The sequence below is a fragment of the Mercenaria mercenaria genome, chromosome 8 (assembly GCF_021730395.1).
Source record: "Mercenaria mercenaria strain notata chromosome 8, MADL_Memer_1, whole genome shotgun sequence".
NCBI lineage: Eukaryota > Metazoa > Mollusca > Bivalvia > Venerida > Veneridae > Mercenaria > Mercenaria mercenaria.
This window is the reverse complement of record NC_069368.1, coordinates 69159638-69184291: the sequence shown is the minus strand read 5'-3', so window position 1 is coordinate 69184291 and position 24654 is coordinate 69159638. Positions and strand designations below refer to the sequence as shown.

General features: G+C 36.8%; 1 protein-coding gene across 1 annotated transcript; it reads right to left on the bottom strand.

Annotated features, from left to right (window-relative positions):
• Positions 1 to 4561: 4561 nt before the first annotated feature.
• Positions 4562 to 24065, bottom strand: LOC123565630 (lysM and putative peptidoglycan-binding domain-containing protein 3-like). The gene is made up of 2 exons (XM_045359484.2): positions 23645 to 24065; positions 4562 to 13357 (listed from the first exon to the last, which is right to left on the bottom strand). The coding sequence occupies exons 1-2, from the start codon at positions 23918 to 23920 to the stop codon at positions 12776 to 12778; spliced, it is 858 nt and encodes a 285-aa protein (XP_045215419.2). The 5' UTR covers positions 23921 to 24065; the 3' UTR covers positions 4562 to 12775.
• Positions 24066 to 24654: the final 589 nt, after the last annotated feature.

Below are 24654 nucleotides of genomic sequence, written 5' to 3'. Positions count from 1 at the left end.
AAAATAATGAAGCCACACCGTATACCCGGTGCATCGAGAAAAAGTATACGTTAATATAACCGTTTATGATAGGTAATACACCACCAAATTTTGTAGAAATTGTGGTCTGTGTTCATAGTGTTGTCGCACTCTTAACTCATTTCCAAGAATTATCTTAAACTGACATAAAACGAAGAAAAAAGTAACAGTCCTTTGTTTTCTATAAGATTATTTCTGTAATAAGAGAGATATATTGAAAATGCATCAAATTAACCTAAAATCTAAGGAAAAAGGGGCATAATTCATGATGAAAAACTGGTGTAAGATTTATGGATCTTGTGTCAAATGATGTAAGGGATGATATGGAACAACTATTTTAAGTTTGAATCAAATCCATTTATTTAAAACTGAGATACAGTGAAAGTTCACCAAAACTTTAACCAAAAATTTTAAGTATAAAGGGGAATGGTTCATAAAATATTGGTGAAAGAGTTTTGGTCCTTGTGCGATATGATGTGGGTGATGATGAGGGTAACTATATTAAGTTTTAAGCAAATCCATCAAGTAATTACAGAGATAAAGAGAAAAAAGTGAAAGTGCACCAAAACTTTAACCAAGGTGTGGACTCAGAAGGACGCCATGCAATGCCAGTCGAGTAGGATAGCTCTCCATATACTTCGTATAGTCAAGCTAAAACTATCTAACCTGAAATTCAAGGTAAAAAAGGGGCATTATTCATTAAACATTTGAGCCAGAGTTATGAACCTTGTTTCATATAACACTGGTGATGATATATGGCAACTATTTTAAATGGTGAAAGTGCATCAAAACTATAACCTAAAATTGTAAGTTAAAAGGGGAGATAATTTGTTAAATAATGGTGCCTTATGACCCTGTTGTCATATGATGTGGGTGATGATGTAGATCAATTGTTTTAAGTTCGAATCAAATAAACTTAGTAATAACAGAGATCGAGTAAAAGTGCATCAAACCTTTAAACTGAAATTCTAAGCAAAAAGGGGACATAATTCATGGAATTTTGGTGCAAAAGTTATGACCCTTATACCATATGATGTAGTAGATGATGAGGAACAACCATTTAATTTAAAGCAAATTCATGAAGTAATAATGGAGATGAAATGCTTCAAAACTTTAACCAAGTTGTGGACACAGACACCAAGGTAAGTAGGACCTCTCTCCATAATTATGATACTTCTTATAGTCATTGCCAATCTAAAAGTATGAAGTACAAAGGTTATCACCACGAGAAACCTATGCTCATATTCAGTTTATCCAGCAGTACTAGGATCTGAGACATGGACCTTGGAGGCACTCTGCTGAAGTACTAGGATTTGAGGCATGGACAGTGGAGGCACTCTGCTGAAGTACTAGGATTTAAGGCATGGACCATGGAGGCAGTCTGCTGAAGTACTAGGCTTTGAGGCATAGACTGTCGAGGCACTCTGCTGAAGTACTTGGATTTAAGGCATAGACCATGGAGGCAGTCTGCTGAAGTACTAGGATTTGAGGCATGGACAGTGGAGGCAATCTGCTGAAGTACTAGGATTTGAGGCATAGACTGTCGAGGCATTCTACTGAAGTACTAGGATTTAAGCCATGGACCATGGAGGCAGTCTGCTGAAGTACTAGGATTTGAGGCATAGACTGCCGAGGCACTCTGCTGAAGTACTAGGATTTGAGGCATGCACAGTGGAGGCACTCTGCTAAAGTACTAGGATTTGAGACATGGACCGTGGAGGCACTCTGCTGAAGTACTAGGATTTGAGGCATGGATAGTGGAAGCAGTCTGCTGAAGAACTAGGATTTGAGACATGGACTGTGGAGGCACTCTGCTGAAGTACTAGGATTTGAGGCATAGACCATGGAGGGAGTCTGCTGAAGTACTAGGATTTAAGGCATGGACCATGGAGGCAGTCTGCTGAAGTACTAGGCTTTGAGGCATGGATAGTGGAAGCAGTCTGCTGAAGAACTAGGATTTGAGACATGGACCATGGAGGCACTCTGCTGAAGTACTAGGATTTGAGGCATAGATAGTGGAAGCAGTCTGATGAAGTACTAGGATTTAAGACATGGACCATGGAGGCACTCTGCTGAAGTACTAGGATTTGAGGCATGGACAGTGGAGGCATTCTGCTGAAGTACTAGGATTTAAGGCATGGACCATGGAGGCAGTCTGCTGAAATACTAGGCTTCGAGACATAGACTGCCGAGGCATTCTGCTGAAGTACTAGGATTTAAGGCATAGACCATGGAGGCAGTCTGCTGAAGTACTAGGATTTGAGGCATGGACAGTGGAGGCAATCTGCTGAAGTACTAGGATTTGAGGCATAGACTGTCGAGGCATTCTGCTGAAGTACTAGGATTTAAGCCATGGACCATGGAGGCAGTCTGCTGAAGTACTAGGATTTGAGGCATAGACTGCCGAGGCACTCTGCTAAAGTACTAGGATTTGAGGCATGCACAGTGGAGGCACTCTGCTAAAGTACTAGGATTTGAGACATGGACCGTGGAGGCACTCTGCTGAAATACTAGGATTTGAGGCATGGATATTGGAAGCAGTCTGCTGAAGTACTAGGATTTGAGACATGGATAGTGGAAACAGTCTGATGAAGTACTAGGATTTGAGGAATGGACTGTACATGCACTCTGCTGAAGTACTAGGATTTGAGGCATGGATAGTGGAGGCACTCTGCTGAAGTACTAGGATTTGAGGCATGGATAGTGGAAGCAGTCTGATGAAGTACTAGGATTTGAGGCATGGACTGTGCATGCACTCTGCTGAAGTACTAGGATTTGAGGCATGGACTGTGCATGCACTCTGCTGAAGTACTAGGATTTGAGGCATGGATAGTGGAAGCAGTGCAGTCTGATGAAGTACTAGGATTTGAGGCATGGACTGTGCATGCACTTTGCTGAAGTACTAGGATTTGAGACATGGATAGTGGAGGCACTCTGCTGAAGTACTAGGATTTGAGGCATGGATTGTGGAAGCAGTCTGATGAAGTACTAGGATTTGAGGCATGGACTGTGCATGCACTCTGCTGAAGTACTAGGATTTGAGGCATGGACTGTGCATGCACTCTGCTGAAGTACTAGGATTTGAGGCATGGATAGTGGAAGCAGTCTGATGAAGTAATAGGATTTGAGGCATGGACTGTGCATGCACTCTGCTGAAGTACTAGGATTTGAGGCATGGACAGTGGAGGCAGTCTACTGGAGTACTACAAGATCTCCTAGATTAGAAATCCACTGTCAGTAGTAAACAGAGTACAATCTAGTGTGACCACTGTTAGGAATAAAGGACCCAGAGTAAATATCCACTGTCAGAAATATAGAACCCAAAGCCACAGAAAAATGTTTTGTTTGGAAGTTATGATCAATAATGTACATCTGAAATGTTTGATTCCCCAAATGACTACAAAACTATGAAAGACTAGTCATATTTTCTTTGACTTCTTGAAACTCTAGTTTTCTATTTGTTGCTAAAGGAATAAATTAGTACTTTTTCTGTTCTGGTACCCAGTCCAGTGTACATGCTTTCCAGGTTACTTCACAGTTCTGTGTTTAGAACAGTTCTCAAACATGTTCTTAAAATTCCAGAACACTGTTCTTTTTCATTCCATGTGCAGAACTTCTGAGTAGTGAAAGGAATATGACCTAGATATCAAGTTGAATATTGGCATATCATGTTATCATTACATTCCCAATTTAAAAGTTAAATTAGAATGTTCTGTAAGGGCCATTTATGTTTTGTCCATTTGACCTGTGAACTAGCTGGTGATTGGTTATAATTTACCATATATGTCGATGGTTGATTTTTTATGATTTTAACTCAATTTGGCTATTCTTAAAGTTCCTCAAAGTAATGATGCAAGAAAAATGTAACCAATCTGAACCTAGGCTAAACTTCATTAATGTTTGGTCAGTCCTTGTATCTTCGATTGATAAATGTATAAACCAGTCAGTCATGTAAATGGCAGGCATTATGATAAATCAATGTACTCTCAATATGTACCATACAGTAAAATATTGTTTACCAGTTTGTAAACAGTGCATATGACGGATGATCATTTGCTGTTTTATTAAAGTAACAGCTGGTCAAATAATGTAATGACGGATGAGGAAGTATGCTGAAAGACTTCTTTCTAAATATGATGAATAGAACTTAACATTCTTATTGAAACTCTCCATTTTGCATGCAAGATCTAAAAGTACTCAGAAAATATGCATATTAAAGCGGCATGCCTGGAGATAAACATTAATGTTAATAGCGATGTTTATAAACTTAATAAATATAAACCTGAGAGCCATGTTAAGGCAAATGTAGTTCCTTCTGATGTCATTTACAGAAGGGAAGTCATCTTAAGCATGTAGGTACAAGTTTTCCTGTGCCGGTAAAAACACTGGAAACTTCTGTCCCATACACTATCCAAATATCAGTGTTCTATAAATAAATGCTGCCTAAAACTCACTTGAGCATTTACTTTGACCTTTTATGCGCAAATAATAACTAATGAAAGCACCTTCTCAATTCTAGAAGATAGAAAAAAGGAACAACTGGTGGCAATATAGACTTTATTTAAGAATGTCACATGACATTATGCACTGATATAGCACACTTTAACATCTCAACAATTCTCATGTGTATCATTCATTGAGAATAAATTCATGTTTTAATCCCACAGTTTACAGATGAAATACAGACTTTCAGACGATACATACACTACTAAATGAACAGTTTGGCTTTTTTTTCATTTTTCAATAAACCTAAGAAAAGAAATGATTTCACATGTAAGTTGACATTATACTAAAACTGCTGATACGAGCCGACAAAAGTGCATCTTTGAATCTTTGAAAACATATCCAATGTAAAAATGCAACATTTACCAGTATTTCCTGTTACAATATAATTTTGCTGGGTTAAAATTTTGTGGTTTCAGTTACAAGACTGTGTACAAAATTCTATGTATTTCGATAACATAGATAGGAATTTAAACAATTCCTTTGGATTACATTTTGAAAGTAGATAGACCCCTTGAACTCAAATAAAGTTAGTCCCATACCTCAACAAGAGATCACAGAGTGATCTTGGCGCCCACCAATGTGCCATTTTTGAGTGTTCCAAATTTCAAGACTTACTGACTAGCTCAAGGTCAAATTTCATTTCCGTACACAACACTTTGCATGTGGTCCAAATTCGAAAGCTGTAGCTTGAGAAATGTGAAAGTAGGTCACTAGATCAATTTCAAAGAATGTGAAAGTAGGTCACTAGGTCAAAATCAAGGTCAAATTACACTTCAGAACACAAATTTATGCATGTGGTCCAAATTTAAAGCCTGTACCTTCAAAAATGTGAAAGTAGGTCACTAGGTCAATGTCAAGGTCAAAGTTTGTTTCGGTACACAATCCTATGCATGTGGTCTAAATTTGAAGCCTGTAGCTACAGAAATGTGAAAGTAGGTCACTAGGTCAATCTTAAGGTCAAAGTTCATTTCGGTACACAAAACTATGCATGTGGTCCAAATTTGAAGGCTGTAGCTCGAGAAATGTGAAAGTAGGTCACTAGGTCAAAATCAAGGTCAAATTTTATTTCGGAACACAGAACTATGCATGTGTTCCAAATTTGAAGCCTGTACCTTCAAAAATGTGAAAGTAGGTCACTAGGTCAATGTAAAGGTCAACGTTTGTTTCGGTACACAAAACTATGCATGTGGTCCAAATTTGAAGGCTGTAGCTTGAGAAATGTGAAAGTAGGTCACTAGGTCAAAATCAAGGTCAAATTCCAATTCCGAACACAAAACTATGCATGTGGTCCAAATTTGAAGCCTGTACCTTCAAAAATGTGAAAGTAGGTCACTAGGTCAAAGTCAAGGTCAAAGTTTTTTTCAGTGCACAAAACTATGCAAGTGGTCCAAATTTGAAGGCTGTAGCTACAGAAATGTGAAAGTAGGTCACTAGGTCAAAATCAAGGTCAACTCATGTCAAGGTTCATCTTGCCACTCACAACCATACATGTGGTCCAAATTTGAATCTTGTAGGTTATTGACAAGAAGATTTTAAAATCTTTTCCCTATATAAGTCTATATGAACCATGTGACCCCCCAGGGCGGGGCCATATTTGACTCTAGGGGGATAATTTGAACAAACTTGGTAGAGAACCACTAGATGATGCTACATTACAAATGCCAAAGCCCTAGGCTTTGTGGTTTGGACAAGAAAATTTTCAACGTTTTTTCCTATGTAAGTCTATGTCAACCATGTGACCCCCAGGGCGGAGCCATATTTGACCCTAGGGGGATAATTTGAACAATCTTAGTAGAAGACCACTAGATGATGTCATATACAAAATATCAAAGCCCTAGGCCCTGTGGTTTTGAACAAGAGGTTTTTCAAAGTTTATCCCTATATAAGTCTGTATAAACCATGTGACCCCCGGGGCGGGGCCATATTAGACCCCAAGGAAATATTTTGAATCATCTTGGTAGAGGACCACTAGATGATGCTTCATACCAAATATCAAAGCCCTAGGCCCTGTGGTTTTGGACAAGATGATTTTCAAAGTTTTTCCCTATATAAATCTATGTAAATTATAGAAATAAACAAAGGGCCATAACTTACTAAAAAATTGTTGAACCAGTCTGATTTTCAGGGGGACACAACTAGGGTACCAATACATCATTCTGACAAAGTTTGGTCAAAATCCCCCAGGTAGTTTCTGAGGAGATGCGATAACGAGAAATTGTTAACGGACGGAAGGACGGACGGACTGACGGACGGCCGGAAGGACGACGGACCACGGACGCAGAGTGATTTGAATAGCCCACCATCTGATGATGGTGGGCTAAAAATGAATAATTTCATCCAATATAAATCCTGACTTAAACCCTGATGTATGAAGTAAAGTGGTTCTTAATGACTGTCAGACCAGACTAGTTAGATGAAATTAATGCTACTGGACAACCACAACCAATCGATCCTACTAAAATATTCTAATTTCATAAACACAAAGGTGTTTGTAAAACACAGTATGCTCCCTCCCCTTCATGGCCTTTTGGAGGTAATTAAGTGTCAGAGGTGTCATTTTCAATGTAAAATGGAATTTGACCTTAGACCTAATGACACCAATAACAATAAGGGACATCTACTGACCATAACAAATAATGCATGCTATGAAAGTTTTAATGGTGTAGGCTCAAGCATTTTCCATTTATTAATAAGAAAACAATTTTAATCTCAAGGTCACTGTCACCTTGTCCTTTAAAGCCCAAACAAGAGGGATCATCTGCTGACAATGAGCAATCATCCTATGAAGTTTGACCGTTGAAGGGTCAAAGAATTCTCCAGTTATCGATCGAAAATCAAATAATCTACTGATTGATTGACAGTTAGACCGGCAGATGTAAGCAAATTTTAGTGAGACAATGACATACCCCTTCTTCTTGAAAAAGGGGCATAATGATGAACCCCTGCAGTATAATTATATACTCTTCATTCTTATTTATTTCACTAAGATCTTGTCTTAATTGAATTAGGCTTCCCCTACGGAGACACACAAATAACTCTAATCACAATATGTGTCAGTATTCCACAATGAATATTTACAAAATAAGTGAAAACAGCATCAACTGAAAGCTAACTGTCAAGCATTATGAGCTAAAAATTTCTAAATCTGTCAAGCTACCTTTGAACCAATAAATATAGTTACATAAATAAGAACATTTCAAAAACAAGAGATCACAGAGTGATCTTGGCGCCCACCATTGAGCCATTTTTGATTGTTCCAAATTTCCAGACTAGCTCAAGGTCAAAATCAAGGTCAAATTTCATTTGAGTACACATCACTGTGCATGTGGTCCATGCATGTGGTCCAAATTTGAAAGCTGTAGCTTGAGAAATGTGAAAGTAGGTCACAAGATCAATTTCAAGGTCAAAGTTCATTTCGGTATACAACACTATGCATGTGCTTCAAATTTGGGGGCTGTAGCTTGAGAAATGTGAAAGTAGGTACTAGATAAAAATCAATGTCAAAGTTCAATTCAGAACACAAAACTATGCATGAAGTCCAAATTTGAAGGCTGTAGCTTGAGAAATGTGAAAGTAGGTCACCAGGTTAAGGTCAAATATCATTTCGGAACACAAAACTATGCACGTGGTCCAAACTTGAAGGCTGTAGCTTGAGAAATGTGAAAGTAGGTCACTAGGTCAATGTCAAAGTCAAAGTTTTTTTGGTACACAAAACTATGCATGTGGTCCAAATTTGAAGGCTGTAGCTTGAGAAATGTGAAAGTAGGTCACTAGGTCAAAATCAAGGTCAAATTTCATTTCGGAACACAAAACTATGCATGTGGTCCAAATTTGAAGCCTGTACCCTAAAAAATGTGAAAGTAGGTCACTAGGTCAATGTCAAGGTCAAAGTTTTTTCCGGTGCACAATACTATGCATGTGGCCAAAATTTGAAGGCTGTAGCTACCGAAATGTGAAAGAAGGTCACTAGGTCAAAATCAAGGTCAACTCATGTCAATGTTCATCTTGCCACTCAAAACTATACATGTGGTCCAAATTTGAATGTTGTAGGTTATTAACAAGAAGATTTTAAAAGCTTTTCCCTATATAAGTCTATATGAACCATGTGACCCCCGGGGCGGGGCCATATTTGACCCTAGGGGGATAATTTGAACAAACTAGGTAGAGAACCACGAGATGATGCTACATAACAAATATCAAAGCCCTATGCTTTGTGGTTTGGACAAGAAGATTTTCAAAGTTTTCCCTATTTAAGTCTATGTAAACCATGTGACCCCCAGGGTGGGGCCATATTTAACCCTAGGGGGATAATTTGAACAACCTTAGTAGAAGACTACCAGATGAAGTAACATACAAAATATCAAAGCCCTAGGTCCTGTGGTTTTTGACAAGAGGTTTTTCAAAGTTTTTCCCTATATAAGTCTATATAAACCATGTGACCCCAAGGGCGGGGCCATATTTGACCCTAGGGGAATAATTTGAACAATCTTAGTAGAAGACCACTAGATGATGTCACATTCAAAATATCAAAGCCCTAGGCCCTGTGGTTTTGGACAAGAGGTTTTTCAAAGTTTTTCCCTATATAAGTCTATATAAACCATGTGACCCCGGCGCGGGGCCATATTTGACCCCAGGGATATAATTTGAATCATCTTGATAGAGGACCACTAGATGATGCTTCATACCAAATATCAAAGCCCAAGGCCCTGTGGTTTTGGACAAGAAGATTTTCAAAATTTTTCCCTATATAAATCTATGTAAATTATAAAAATAAACAAAGGGCCATAACTCACTCAAAAATTGTTGAAGCAGTCTGATTTTCAGGGGGACACAACTAGGGTACCAATACATCATTCTGACTAAGTTTGGTCAAAATCCCCCCAGTAGTTTCTGAGAAGATGCGATAACGAGAAATTGTTAACGGACGGACGGACGGATGGAATGACGGACCACGGACGCAGAGTGATTTGAATAGCCCACCATCTGATGATGGGGGGCTAACAATGATAAAGGGCATGTACTGTCTCACATATTTTTAAATCTTAAGGTACACTTTTATAAACTGGCGTGTTTCTAGCAATTACAAAATGTGTGTTTCCGTAAAGCCCATAAAAATGTAAGTCTGCTGTACTGGTCTGCAATCCAGGGACCAATATGACTGACTGGTGACCTATTATTGGGCTATAGCTAGAATCTACTGTGAAATGAAACTTTTGTTGACAATTTTTATCACAGGCTGGCTTAAAAATCTACATACCAGTAAAATAATGTGTAGGTAGGAAAAGCAATGAGAGTCATACAAGAACTATTTTATGAAATTATCCTAAAATCAGACAAAAAGTTTATATAAACATAAATGAAAAATTGACACATCTTCTGATGGACATGTTTCCTGATTATCTAGAATAATTTCATCGTTCTTGGTGGAGTGTCACAGAAGGAATATTCATGTGAAATAATTCAAAGTTTATCCAATGGTTTACAAGAATGTTCTTTGCAATTTTTTCTATTTTCATCTCTTGCAGCCATCTATTTACATAAATAGAAAGAATTCAATTAATCATTTTAATGGGGCACTAAAGAAATCTTTGTGTGAAACTATTTCAAAATCGGGTAGGCAGTTTCTGTAAAGAAGATTCTTAATGGTCCCGTTATGTACTTTAACTATCGTTTTAGAGTCCATGTCCTTGACAAATCGGAATTACTTTGGTAGAGTGTCACTCATGGGACATTTGTGTAAAATCATTTGAAAAACTGGGCTAGCACTTTTTGATAAGAAGATTTTAACAGACTAGAGCTATCCATGGAATGAATTTCTTTGCATTATTTTGAAGAGTACAGCCAATAATGTCCATGTCATGTTTCATCAACTTCCATCAAATGGTTTCAGAGGAGATATTGTTTGAAGAAAATGCTGACACAGACTGGCAAACAACAAATGATGAGTGAGCACAATAGCTCACCTTGTGCACACTGTGCTCTGCTGAGCTAAAGTGCAAACTTTGCTTTCTCTCTAAAATGACTTAAGTCCATTGGAACTTAATTAGCTGCTAATACTCTAATATAAATATTACAAGCTGTACACCTAAAAGAAAAGTCGGTTTAGTAAATTTATGTTAGCAAATCTAGAAAGTTATTTTGTTAGTACTGATCACTTCATAATGTGTTCATTATAATTTATCTCTGATAATAGCATCACAGATCATTTCACAATCAACAGAATGAAATAAACATGTATTATACATGTACATAAAATAACATTTGCATGCCTATTGCCTGATTCCATTGTAAATATAACACATTAACAGTTGCATCAATGTAATTTTGCAAAAAAATATCTTGTTATCACTTCAAAAATACAAAATCAACCTCCAATGTAGTATATTCAAGACAACTCAACAATGTGCAACTGAAATTATCACAGACTTACAACATTCAGATCAACAAAATAAACCTGTTTAAAAATAAACTTTATGATATTCATGATATTCCTGGACCAATTCACTTGCCAGGTAATTCCAAGTCTCTTTCTATCTTACAAATGTTATACAGTGTAACTTCCGAAAACCGAACGACCTCCGGACCAGCCTAAAAGTTTGGTTTTTGGAAGTTTCCGGAATTCAGAAGTTTGAAAGTTTGTAGGCAAAGTGGACGTGGTGCACAAGAGTTATGTTTTCTTACACATAGGATGAAGGAAATTTTTATCCTTATTAATTTTACAATTTCATAAAAATTAATTAATTAATTAGATAATTAATTAATTATTTACAAACATTAAGGATAATATATACATAAATAACAAATATGAAAAGAAACAACAAACTTTAATAATAGCATTTAAGCAAACATTTTCCACTTACATTTTACCATCTTTGGAGTCCCGAGTTCGTCAACATTAAATTTTAATTAATGTTGATAATGCTAGTTTAATCGATGTAACTAATCATTTAAAACATCAGATTAATTCTTTCGTTCAAACATTAAGAAAGTTTTTAACACATAAGATATTTAATTCATCAGGTTTTCATAAATTGAATACAAATGAAAATAATCGCTAATTACTTCCAAACTTTTGCATCAAATGATCATTGTGATTATACAGCGTGTCAAAATAAACGCGCACCGCTAATAAATAAACAAAAGGACATGTTGACATCGTTTCTGGATTATCAGGTGACACTTTTAATCCAGCAAATATTTTGCTGTTCGGTTTTCAGAAGTCAATTTTAGTGTTTAAATATAAACGGTGCTTCAAAAATCGTCCGGTTTTCAGAATTCGGAAGTTCCGGTTTTCAGTGGTTAAAAATATATAGAAATAAGAACAGAAAAATTTGGACCTTGCGTTTCGTGCGGTTTTCCAAGGTTTCCGGTTTTCAGAAGGCTGGTTTTCGGAAGTTACACTGTACTATGAAATTATTAAATTTTGTGGAGATGAAATTTCATGGTTTTGGTCAAAACAGCTATTCTGTGGTCTGTGGGATATGATTTCAAATTTGAATATCAAAATAATATTCATTGTTCATTAGGATTTAATGTACCGGTTTTGCTCAACCATAAATCCAGGACTTCACAGATTACAACTTTGAACATTTTAGGCTTTCTTTTTAGGTACTGCCCTGTCATGGTAAATTAAGCGAAGCCACTGGTCAGTCCTTCATACAGGATTGGAAAAAGAATGAGAACTGATTTTTTCACCGTGTCTTATTAACAAAAGCTGTCGGAAGACAGAAATGCTTGACTATTTAAAAGTCTTGTCTATGGAAACAAAGTTATGAACAAGTACTAAAGGGGCAAAAACATTGAGTCATAGAACTTTCTCCACTCAGGATGCTTAATGAGATAACAGATTACACCAAAAGTATTGCTAAGTTAAAAAGGGGGAATAATTTTGTGAAAATGCAAAGTAGAGTTATTGAACCTGCACACTGCATGTCAAATCATCACAGCGAAAAAGGTGTGAAATTTCAATCTATTCCAATTTACCAGCTTACATACAAAACTTAACCAAATCTGGATGCAGACGCTAATGAATGAATGAGTGCAACAGCTCTGTATATTCTTCGAATAGTCAAGCTAAAAAAAGCTGTGATTTAAACTTATATTAAAATATTTACACATATTTCTTATTGCTATTGTACAGAGTTTTCAAAATAACCTAGGGAGAAAATCTTGATTTATTCTATTAATTAAACAGCCTGCTGTTAATGAGAACCTAATGTGTTAATGTATTCTAAATAACAACTACCACATGTCATTTTCTTGTATACAGCACATATATACCAACAGCCAAGGGAGCTATAATAGCCACCAAGACCAATATTGTCACTGTTGTTCTCCATTCAATTACACACTCTAAATACTTGGACTTCTTTCGTTGAGGCATCATTAAAGGAGTCACAGACTTGTGAGTCAATACTGAGATCACTTCATCTAAAGAATTCCTGTCTGTCCGTGTAGTTTTCAGTATGTGGGACAAATCTTTATCCATGTCTTTTAAAAACTTAACAGCTTCTTTACTCTGACTTCGCGTTGCTTTATTTATGCTTATTTCACGTATAACTTGTTTCTGAGTATCTGGATCACTAAGGTCTGTCGTTGTATGATCAGTTTCTGAATCATAATGGAGACTTTGTTCATCTCCACTGTCAATACAGGCAGCACCATTTGAAAGACTTCTCTCTAGTGTTTTTAGCACTTTTTCACCAACTTTTTTGTCATCTTCTTGTATTTGGTCTACAAGAAAGGAATGTTGCTTCACAGGAATTTTTACAGATGTCAAAGCGTAGAAATCTTGGTCCCTGATTAAATTATTAAGTCTTTTGATTTCTGCAATCTGAAAAAGTAAGGAATCAATGTAAATGAAAGTATAAAATAAGCTAAAGCCATATTCTAAAAATCATTTTCTTCAAAACCACTGGGCAGATTTACAGTAAACACTTTTAGATAGAGGCAATTACTGGATGATGATTGGCACAGAATATGGCTTTTATACTTTATTCACCTTCTACTCTAGGTCTAGAGGTCCAGTGACTGGACCCCTAGCCCCTTCCTTTATGTAAAGCACTGATTCTGCCACTCTCAAATATTACTTGTTTACGTAACACCATCGACTGTAAATATCACATAATGTATCAATACATGTATTATGAATTGTCATTGACATTACAAAGGCTTGTCTGTCTGAATTTAAGAAAATCATATGTGGAGGTTTTCATTCTAATGTACAGGGTTTCCACTGGCCCTCATTTTTTTTTCCGCCACAAAATATCGAAGTCAGTGACCCCTTTGGAGCGGGGACGTCCAGGGGGTGTATTCTCCAACACAATGTGCATGTTGCAACAATTTGTCATTTTTATAGTTTATTTCATTATGTAATTGCTAAAACTCTTATTGTGGGGTCAGGGTGCCCTCCCCCTGGAAATTTTTGAAAAACAGGCATGAAATGGTGGCCTTTGGTGCATTTTTAGGTCCAAAATTTTGAGGTAATGGATGGGTTAGTACCCTCTTGATGAGTGGGTGGGGTCAGGTGGCTTTCCTTCTGGATTTTTTTTAAATACAGGTATGGAATGGTGGCCTCTGGTGTGTTTCTTGGTTTAAATTTTGAAAAAAATATCATTATTATTCCTTTGCCAAAATAGAAGGTACTTCTCAGCAAACTTCGGGGGGAGTGGGGTTTGGGAGGGGGGTTGTTCGAGCCCCTGAAGCCGGGCCTGGAAATATGTTTCAAATCAAAGGGCTTAGAGTCTAACAGAGATAAACATGTTGTTGTATTTTGCATCTGACAATTTTATTTTAAATTAAAAAATACATTTGCATAGTTAGGTCTTCCCTGACAGACCAAAATTAATCGGAAATTGGGTTCGCGAAAATGTGTGACAAACGAAACAAGAGGGCCAAGATGGCCCTAGGTCGCTCACCTGAGAAACACACTACAACAGTGTAAACACGTTTAACCAAGTGATTTTTTGGAAACAAATATTTTGGCAAATTTTCATTAAGACTGGACTAAAAATGTGGTCTCTTGAGTTTGAACAAGTATTTTCTTAGATATGACCTAGCGACCTAGTTTTTGACCCCATATGACCCATATTCGAACTTGACCTAGATTTTATCAAGGCAATCATTCTGACAAAATTTCATGAAGATCAATTGAAAAATACAGCTTCTATCGCATACACAAAGTTTTTCTTTGATTTGACCTAGTGACCTAGTTTTTGACCCCAGATGATCCATATTCAAACTCGACCTAGATTTCATCAAGGAAATCATTCTGACCAAATTTCATGAAGATCTATTGAAAAATGCAGCCGCTATCGCATACACAAGGTTTTTCTTTGATTTGACCTAGTGACCTAGTTTTTGACCCCAGATGACCCATATTCAAACTCGACCTAGATTTGATGAAGGCAATCATTCTGACCAAATTTCATGGAGATCAATTGAAAAATACAGCCTCTATCGCATACACAAGGTTTTTCTTTGATTTTATCTAGTGACCTAGTTTTGACCTCAGATGAACCATTTTCGAATTCGGCCTAGATTTCACCAAGGTTATCATTCTGACCAAATTTCATGAAGATCAGTTGAAAAATACAGCCTCTATCACATACACAAGCTAAATGTTGACAGACGACAAACATATGCGAGATGCCGGACATTGAGCGATCACAAAAACTCACCTGAGCATTGCTCAGGTGAGCTAAAAAGACAATCAAGACTAGCACTATTTACAAAATGAAAATTTATAACTTATTTTCTATGACCAGAGTTAATTTTTACCATTGATTTCTGCTGTTTATCGCAGTTTTTCATTGGAATTTGCCAAAATCCATCTACGATCAAGATTTAAAAATCATTTAAAACTAGAGTTGCTTTTGAGAAAAGTGCATGTCTCCCACAACTGCCCCTATGAAAAATGTCTAGTTTCTCTAGATGGTTTAGACGAGTGGATCCAATTAGATGATCTGAACGAGTGGATCCAATCAGTAATTCAAGGGCCTTAAATCAAAAGTACCTGAGCGGATTCGGCTAGTTATCGAACCTGGTTAAGGTCTTATGGCCAAACACATTTTGTTCAAGTTTGGTGAAGATCGGATGAGAAATGTTCGTCTTAGAGAGCGGACAAGAGTAAAAAGGCCGATTTTTGGTAATTCAAGGGCCGTAACTCAAAAATGCCTGGACTGATTTGGCTAGTTATCAAACTTAGCCGAGGTTTCATGGTCAAACACATTTTGTTAAAGTTTGGTGAAGATCGGATGAGAAATGTTCGATTTAGAGTGCGGACAAGAGTAACAAGAGGGCCATGATGGCCCTATATCCCTCACCTGTTATCATTGCACTTGAGGACAAGAAGGTCCTCAGAAAAAATATCTAAGTCCAAAGGACAGGAACAACAAAGGGATAAAATTTAACCAAAAAGAAAAAACAATTCTTACAAGATATAGATATATCAAAATACACCAAACAATTGGAGGTACCATCCATGTTGTACCACAGAAAAGTGGTCTCAGTTTTTCCCTACGGCCAATAATAAAAAAGTTACTAAAAATAAGCTATTTATAGTAACGTAAAAGGGAAGTAATTAAAAAAAAAATATTATAAGAGAACAAAAGAAGGATCTGCCAAATAAATCTGTTGGCATAAATGAAATTTCAGATCAGTATCTTCATTAGTTATGGAGATATACCCATTTTAATTTGAAATAAAGGTAAATTGACATAAAATCAGTCCATAGTTATCTACCCTGATTGTCTCAGTCCAACTAATAACAATAATGAAATTTCAAATAAGTCCTATAAGTACTTACTGATACAAATCCATTTTGATTACAATCAGGGTAGGTAATCAGATATAAAATAACTCTGGAACATATGATTGGATCTGATTTGTCATGGAATCCAAGATTTCTTGTTGTTGAAGATATTTTGGAAGTTTGTATCAAATAAAACCATAAATGAAGTCTCTATATGGCTGCAAAAGCCAAAATAGCCAATTTTGGACCTTTAAGGGGCCATAACTCTAGAACCCATGGTGGAATCTGGCAAGTTCAAGAAAGGAACCAAGATCTTGTGGTGATACAAGTTGTGTGCAAGTTTGGTTAATATCAAATCATAAATGAAGCTGCTATTGTGCAGACAAGGTCAAAACAGCAAATTCTGGCCCTTTCAGGGGCCATCACTCTGGAACCCATGATAGAATCTGGCCAGTTGAAGAAAGGAAGCAAGATCTTGTGGTGATACAAATTGTGTGCAAGTTTGGTTAAAATCAAATCATAAATGAAGCTGCTATTGTGCAGACAAGGTCAAAATAGCTAATTCTGGCCCTTTCAGGGGCCATCACTCTGGAACCAATAAAGGAATCTCGCCAGTTCAAGAAAGGAACAAAGATCTTATGGTGATACAAGTTGTGTGCCAGTTTGGTAAAAATCAAATCATAAATAAAACTGCTATTGTGCAGACAAGATCAAAATAGCTCATTTTGGCTCTTCAGGGGCCATAACTCTGGAACCCATAATGGGATCTGGCCAGTTCAAGAAAGGAACCAAGATCTTATGGTGATACAAGTTGTGTGCAAGTTTGGTTAAATTCAAATCATAAATGAAGCTGCTATCGTGCAGACAAGAAATTGTTGACGCACAAAAATAGCAAATTCTGGCCCTTTAAGGGGCAATAACTCTAGAACCCATAATGGGATCTGGCCAGTTTTCGAAAGGAATTGAGATATCATGCCAATAAAAGTTTTGTACAAGTTTGATCAAAATTGCTTGCAAAATGTGGTCTCTATCTTGTTCACAAGAAATTGTGGACGGATGACGGACGGACGACGGACGATCACAAAAGCTCACCCTGTCACTATGTGACAGGTGAGCTAAAAAGGCCGATTTTTAGTAATTCAAGGGCCGTAACTCCAATACGCCTGGACTGATTTGGCTAGTTATCGAACCTGGCCGAGGCCTTATGGTCAAACACATTTTGTTAAAGTTTGGTGAAAATCGGATGAGAAATGTTCGACTTAAAGAGTGCAGACAAGCTTTGTGACAGACAGACAGACACCAGATACACACACACACAGACTGGAGTAAATCAATATGTCTCCCACACCACTGTGTGGTGGGAGACATAATTATCGCGGATGTCCCGTCAGTCGTTCATTCCGAAGTTTTGCTACAAAATATAACTTTGAAATGGCTACTTTGATACTACCGTATTTTCCTTAAGTCTTGGGACAGCATAAAATAATTATTTTTTTCACTGTCCCAAGACTTATTTCCCGAAAAATAATTATTTTGAAAAGTGTCCCAAACAAATGGACACAATAATCGTCATCGGGTAACATCACCCACCTACCCGTGTTGAAAGGGGAAAAAAAAATCGTTAACGATTATCGGTAATTATTCTGTTGATAAACAAGAGATCACAGAGTGATCTTGGCGCCCACCAATGTGCCATCTTTGAGTGTTCCAAATTTCTGGACTTATTGACTAGCTCAAGGTCAAATTTCATTTCCGTACACAACACTGTGCATGTGGTCAAAATTCGAAAGCTGTAGCTTGAGAAATGTGAGTAGGTCACTAGGTCAATGTCAAGGTCAAAGTTTGTTTCGGTACACTATTCTATGCATGTGGTCTAAATTTGAAGCCTGTAGCTACAGAAATGTGAAAGTAGGTCACTAGGTCAATCTTAAGGTCAAAGTTCATTTCGGTACACAAAACTATGCAAGTGGTCTAAATTTGAAGGCTGTAACTTCAGAAATGTAAAAGTAGGTCACTAGGTCAAAATCAAGGTCAAATTTTATTTTGGAATACAAAACTATGCATGTGGTCCAAATTTGAAGCCTGTACCTTCAAAAATGTGAAAGTAGGTCACTAGGTCAATGTCAAGGTCAAAGTTTGTTTCGGTACACAAAACTATGCATGTGGTCCAAATTTGAAGGTTGTAGCTTGAAAAATGTAAAAGTAGGTCACTAGGTCAAAATCAAGGTCAAATTTTATTTCGGAATACAAAACTATGCATATGGTCCAAATTTGAAGCCTGTACCTTCAAAAATGTGAAAGTAGGTCACTAGGTCAATGTGAAGGTCAAAGTTTTTTTCAGTAAACAAAACTATGCATGTGGTCCAAATTTGAAGGCTGTAGCTTGAGAAATGTGAAAGTAGGTCACTAGGTCAAAATCAATGTCAAATTTAATTTTGAAACACGGAACTATGCATATGGTCCAAATTTGACGCCTGTACCTTCAAAAATATGAAAGTAGGTCACTAGGTCAAAATCAAGGTCAAAGTTTTTTCCAGTGCACAAAACTATGCATGTGGTCCAAATTTGAAGGTTGTAGCTACAGAAATGTGAAAGTAGGTCACTAGATCAAAATCAAGGTCAACTCATGTCAAGGTTCATCTTGCCACTCAAAAATATACATGTGGTCCAAATTTGAAGGCTGTAGCTACAGAAATGTGAAAGTAGGTCACTAGGTCAAAATCAAGGTCAACTCATGTCAAGGTTCATCTTGCCACTTAAAAATATACATGTGGTCCAAATTTGAATGTTGTAGTTATTGACAAGAACATTTTAAAAGCTTTTCCCTATATGAGTCTATATGAACCATGTGATCCCCGAGGCGGGGCCATTTTTGACCCTAGGGGCATAATTTGAACAAACTTGGTAGAGAACCACTGGATGATGCTACAATACAAGTATCAAAGCCCTAGGCTTTGTGGTTTGGACAAGAAGATTTTCAAAGTTTTTCCCTATGTAAGTCTATGTAAACCATATGACCCCCAGGGCGGGGCCATATTTGACCCTAGGGGTATAATTTGAACAATCTTAGTTGAAGACCACTAGATGATGTCACATACAAAATATCAAAGCCCAAGACCCTGTGGTTTTGGACAAGAGGTTTTTCAAAGTTTTTCCTTATATAAGTCTATATAAACCATGTGACCCCCAGGGCGGGGCCATATTTGACCCCAGAGAAATAATTTGAATAATCTTGGTAGAGGACCACTAGATAATGCTTCAAACCAAATATCAAAGCCCTAAGCTCTGTGGTTTTGGACAAGAAGGTTTTCAAAGTTTTTCCCTATATAAATCTATGTAAAATATAGAAATAAACAAAGGGCCATAACTCACTCATAAATTGTTGAACCAGTCTGATTTTCAGGGGGACACAACTAGGGTACCAATACATCATTCTGACAAAGTTTGGTCAAAATCCCCCCAGTAGTTTCTGAAAGGATGCGATAACGAGAAATTGTTAACGGACGGACGGACGGAATGACGGACGGAAGGACCACGGACGCAGAGTGATTTTAATAGCCCACCATCTGATGATGGTGGGCTAAAAATGTAATTGGCCTTGTTTTCATCATCAATTAACACCCCTCAAAGAGCTAAAAGAAGTGTGTCGGTATCATGACATTAGAAGTGGAGATCAAAGTGGTATAGTTTCCCCGAGATTTTCAAGGCATTACGTCATGTTTTCGCGCCATGTTGCACATCACTGTTTGATCGTACCGCCTCGGTTCTTTAAAGTGCTGAGAAGTTGATCTAGTGTTGTAAAAATTAATAAAAAAAAAGCTTCTTTTTAATTTGTTGAAGCGAATGTGCAATATACGTAAACGTGTCAAACTATAATAGCGGATATCTTACCTCTGTGACCTATTTGCCCTCAAGGAAATTACAAAATGGTTTGAGAAGAATATCTTATTATAAAGTGCCATGTCAAAAAATACATGTACATGTACAAAGATTCATTCAAAACTTATTAAAAAACCGCAACAACATCATTATTGTTTTTTAACTGCGTTTTCTATTTACGTTCACGTGGTCACATAACAGAAATCTGTTTGCCAAAAATCATTTTACTTCATATTTTTAAATTGCTGCCGCTTTTTCATTATTTAAGATTTTTCTATTCTGTTTTTTGTACTTTCTGGTCAAAAGTCTGAATTTTATTCCCATAGTTTGTATCATTTATTTACTTTTAGAAAGAAATAAGTATTTAGGATCGCGCTGTTTGAAATTTTGCAAGTAATTTTATGAAAATTCGACCGTTTTTATAGAATTTTGCCTACATTTCTGTCGACACCTTTTTAAAATCATTATAGAATTCAAACAATATAACTTCTCAATCGGTGTTGAAAATCTGAAGCGATAAAATAAAAAAATGAATGCACAACACGCGTTTTTTGTATACGTGTTGATAAACAAAAGTAATGGCGTTGTAAGTTGAATGGAAAATTACCGGCATGGCATTTTGATATCTGTATGATTCGCTGGTAAATTCCAGTCAGTGGTAAATACAAATAAATAACTAATGGAACTTGCAGCAAGAAAAAAAATAAAAAAACATATATGACACTTAACTGGTATGGTAAAAAAAACACTTTACTGTCAAGGAATCAAGGAATATGAAGAGGGTCATGATGACCCTGGATCGCTCACCTGAGTAATATGACTATGAGCTACATGTTTCAAATGTCCAACTGATGAATTTTAGAAATTTTTTGGAAGGTTTTCTGATGTACAATCAAGTAACCCCTGGGGCCGGGCCAATTTTACCCCGGGGGTAATGATTTGAAATTTTAACAAAGTTTGTAGTAGTCTACTAAGCAATGTTACATATCAAATATGATCTAGGCCTTCTGGTTTATTTTTAGCAAATTTATGAAGATTTCACTATGTACAATCAAGTAACCCCTGGGGCTGGGTCAATTTGACCCTTGGGGGGGTCAAGATTTGAACAGATTTTGTAGAGGTTCACTAGGCAATGCTACACGTCAAATATCTAAGCTCTAGGCCTTCCGGCTTATTTTTAGAAAATTTTGGAGATTTTTCTATGTACAATCAAGTAACCCCATGGGGCGGGGTCAATTTGACCCCAGGGGGTCATGATTTGAACAAATTTTGTAGAAGTCTAATAGGCAATGCTACATGTCAAATATCTAAGATCTAGGTCTTCTGGTTTATTTTTAGAAAACTTTTGAAGATTTTCCTACGTAAAATCAAGTGACCCCTGGGGCGGGGTCAATTTTGACCCCGGGGGTCAAGATTTGAATAAATTTTGTAGAGGTCCATTAGGCAATGCTACATGTGAAATATCTAAGCTCTAGGCCTTCTGGTTTATTTTCAGAAATTTTTTGAAGATTTTCCTATGTAAAATCAAGTGACCCCTAGGGCAGTGTCAATTTTTACCCCGGGGGTCACAATTTGAACAAATTTTTTAGAGGTCCACTAGGCAATGCTACATGTCAAATATCTAAGCTCTAGGCCTTCTGCTTTAGTTTAGAAAATTTTGAAGATTTTCCTACAGAAATCTATGTAAAATCAAGTGACCCCTGGGGCGGGGTCAATTTTGACCCCGGGGTCATGATTTGAACAACTTTAGTAGAGGTCCACTAGGCAATGCTACATGTCAAATATCTAAGCTCTAGGGCTTCTGGTCATCGGCGTCCCTGTATGCATAATTGGTCCCGGAATATGCGTGTTTATTGCAGCTTGGGAGTCCCCGGACGCACGTTTCTGCAGTGGGACGCAAGCATTAAAACCTTGAAAATTAATGATTACATAAACCTACGAATACACAAGGTTTGACTCGAGAGCAAAATATGTGGGCGGAGTTACTCGCTTGTCACCGATAGCCGCGTATATCCAATCAGCGTTGCCTGTTTCCACTACACTGCATGACAGGCTACATAATTATGTATGATGAACTCAATTACATGTGATTGTCAGCATGATTGCATATGCATAGGTGACAACCTTTGATTGTAAACAACGGATTACGAAGCGTTTGAAGTAACTCCCGATTGTTTTCTCATGTTATAATTACCAGGCAGAATTAAAGAAATATTTAGAAAAAGTGATAATAAGGCTTAATTATAAATGTCCGAGTAATTTTAAGATGCTGTCGATGTGGTCTTAACGTGATTATTTTTTCTGCAAAATTGCTGATGTTACTGAAGAAGCATTATGTTGATCATAGACATACTGTATATTCTTGTTGTATTTTAGACCAAATGTTTTAATGCTTTGCTCTTAATAAGTATTAAAATAAAAGTAGGGGGATTATGTCCAGGTAGATCAGAAACAGCATGTTGAGTGGGGAGTGGAGGGGGTGGGGGGGAGTTTGTCCAGGGGCGATTTTGTCTTACATTCATTTTTGATTGCATTTATCACCTATTTAGTCTCACCTTAACAATATCTGGGTGAAGAATTGTGATAACAAAATGTCTGTTGGTCTACACTTAATTTGACAGTACAATAGAGGCCTGTGTTTTGGCGAAACATTAAAGTCTGTCCGTCAGTCTAGTTGGGACTGCAACTTTTTCAGCTTTGAGAGTCCCAGGACTGCAACTTGAAATTGCTAGTGAGAACCCTGAAAGATAGTCTTTGGTTCTTATAATTATTTGATATTTTGATCGATACAACACCATACAATGTATAATAACGGTATCTGAGTTACATCTTGAATCAGTACACAACCATAGTCCCAACACTTAGGGACGAAAAATTTGCTGAGAAAATACATGTCCAAAAAATTAGGGACAAGAAAAATAATTATTTTTCCAGATTTTCGGGGTGTCCCAAGATTTAGGGTGTCCCAAGACTTAGGGAAAATACGGTACTTTTGTAATTTATCTGATGTGTGTTTTTCATTTAACACCTGTCATTGCCTTTTACGTCAGTATGTGAAACAAGATTTTCATTTCTTTGAAGACATCAGTAATTACTTCAATAAACGATGACATGTAAAGGTGGAGCTAAATAATTTTGCCGATAAAATACGTCGCGGGTTCTACATCCGAAGCTGTCATTAGTTTATCGCATGTTTCAATTAAAGTCAAAGATCGGGAGACACGTGTCAGCGTTGCGAATGGATGTAAGATCGCTAATCCCTCAGTTGGAGACACACTGTGTATTGCGTATTATGAAAAGAAACAGCCGCGATTTGATTTTGATTTTTAGGCTAGATAGAGATTACATTAGACAAAGAAATACACATTAAAAAAAAATACATTTACAGCAAAAAAATTTCCGCCACTTTTTTTATTTTTTTCGCTATTGGCGTATTTGGCGAATTGCAGTGGAAACCCTGAAGGTAGGCACATTAAACAAAGATCTTACAGGGCATCCATATTGCAAAGATACAGACTGCAATGTGTCATCATCCGTCAGTCTCCTCTCAACAAAGGAAGGTGTGTCTTCTTTCTGAACAGGGTGGGAACCTTTTCCTTTTCTTGTACGAACACTGTTCATCTCAAATTCAACAACATCATCTTCAGCGACATCATCATCACCGAAAACATAAACTTTCGACTTTTTCACATTTTGGACTTCACCCAATCTTGTGTATTCGTACTTTTGTCCCCCAAATATACTTCTGACAACTTTCCCACTCATAGTTTATTAAAATCTATACAAGCGCATTGTTCATAAAATCATTAACGTCCAAAATGTAGATTGTAGTTGGGGTTTTAATTGAAATTAAACCGGATTATCGCTTTGACAGGTTACCGGAAGTAAGTGGCATTTGATCTGCATTACAAAACGCTTTTATGGGTAGGAGGCCACTAAATAAAAATTTGGCATCTTGTCATCGATTCTGGAACTATTTGATATACCTCCTTTTCCAAAGAAAGGTCTTTTAATGATTTCTGTTTAAATATAACACATATTTAAAGCCATTGATTTAATATATCATTCTAACGAACTTCAAAGGTGGTAATAAGATCTTTTAAATTTTTCAAAATATGTTTTAATTGTCAAAAACGATTTGGTTGGGGTATTTTATGTTTTAAAATTTAGCCATATATAGCACAATTTATTTAGACTTCCATTACTTTTTTGTGAATGGATTGTTATAAAACTGGACAAAATTAAAATGGCAATATTTTTCGAAATTACGAATTTGCCCGATATATTTTTAAAATGCGAAATACTATATTGGCCATAAAAGTGGCATTGTTGAGGAGAAAATCCATCTACCCCTCTCAGATACTTTCAAAAGGATGTATGTAATTATTATCGCTTCGAAATTAACTATCCTTCATTAGTTTTATACTTCATTGGTTTCTATTGTATATGTTTTGGCAGGTTTTTGCACGAACATTTCGTGCAATTCTGCCAGTATATAT

Bases quoted from the DNA above. Each gene is read 5' to 3' on its own strand.
- LOC123565630 (XM_045359484.2), bottom strand. From the start codon at position 23,920: ATGAGTGGGAAAGTTGTCAGAAGTATATTTGGGGGACAAAAGTACGAA. The intron at 13,358-23,644 runs GTAAGATCTTTG...TTACTTTTTCAG, and splicing joins CTTTGCAATATGGATGCCCT to ATTGCAGAAATCAAAAGACT.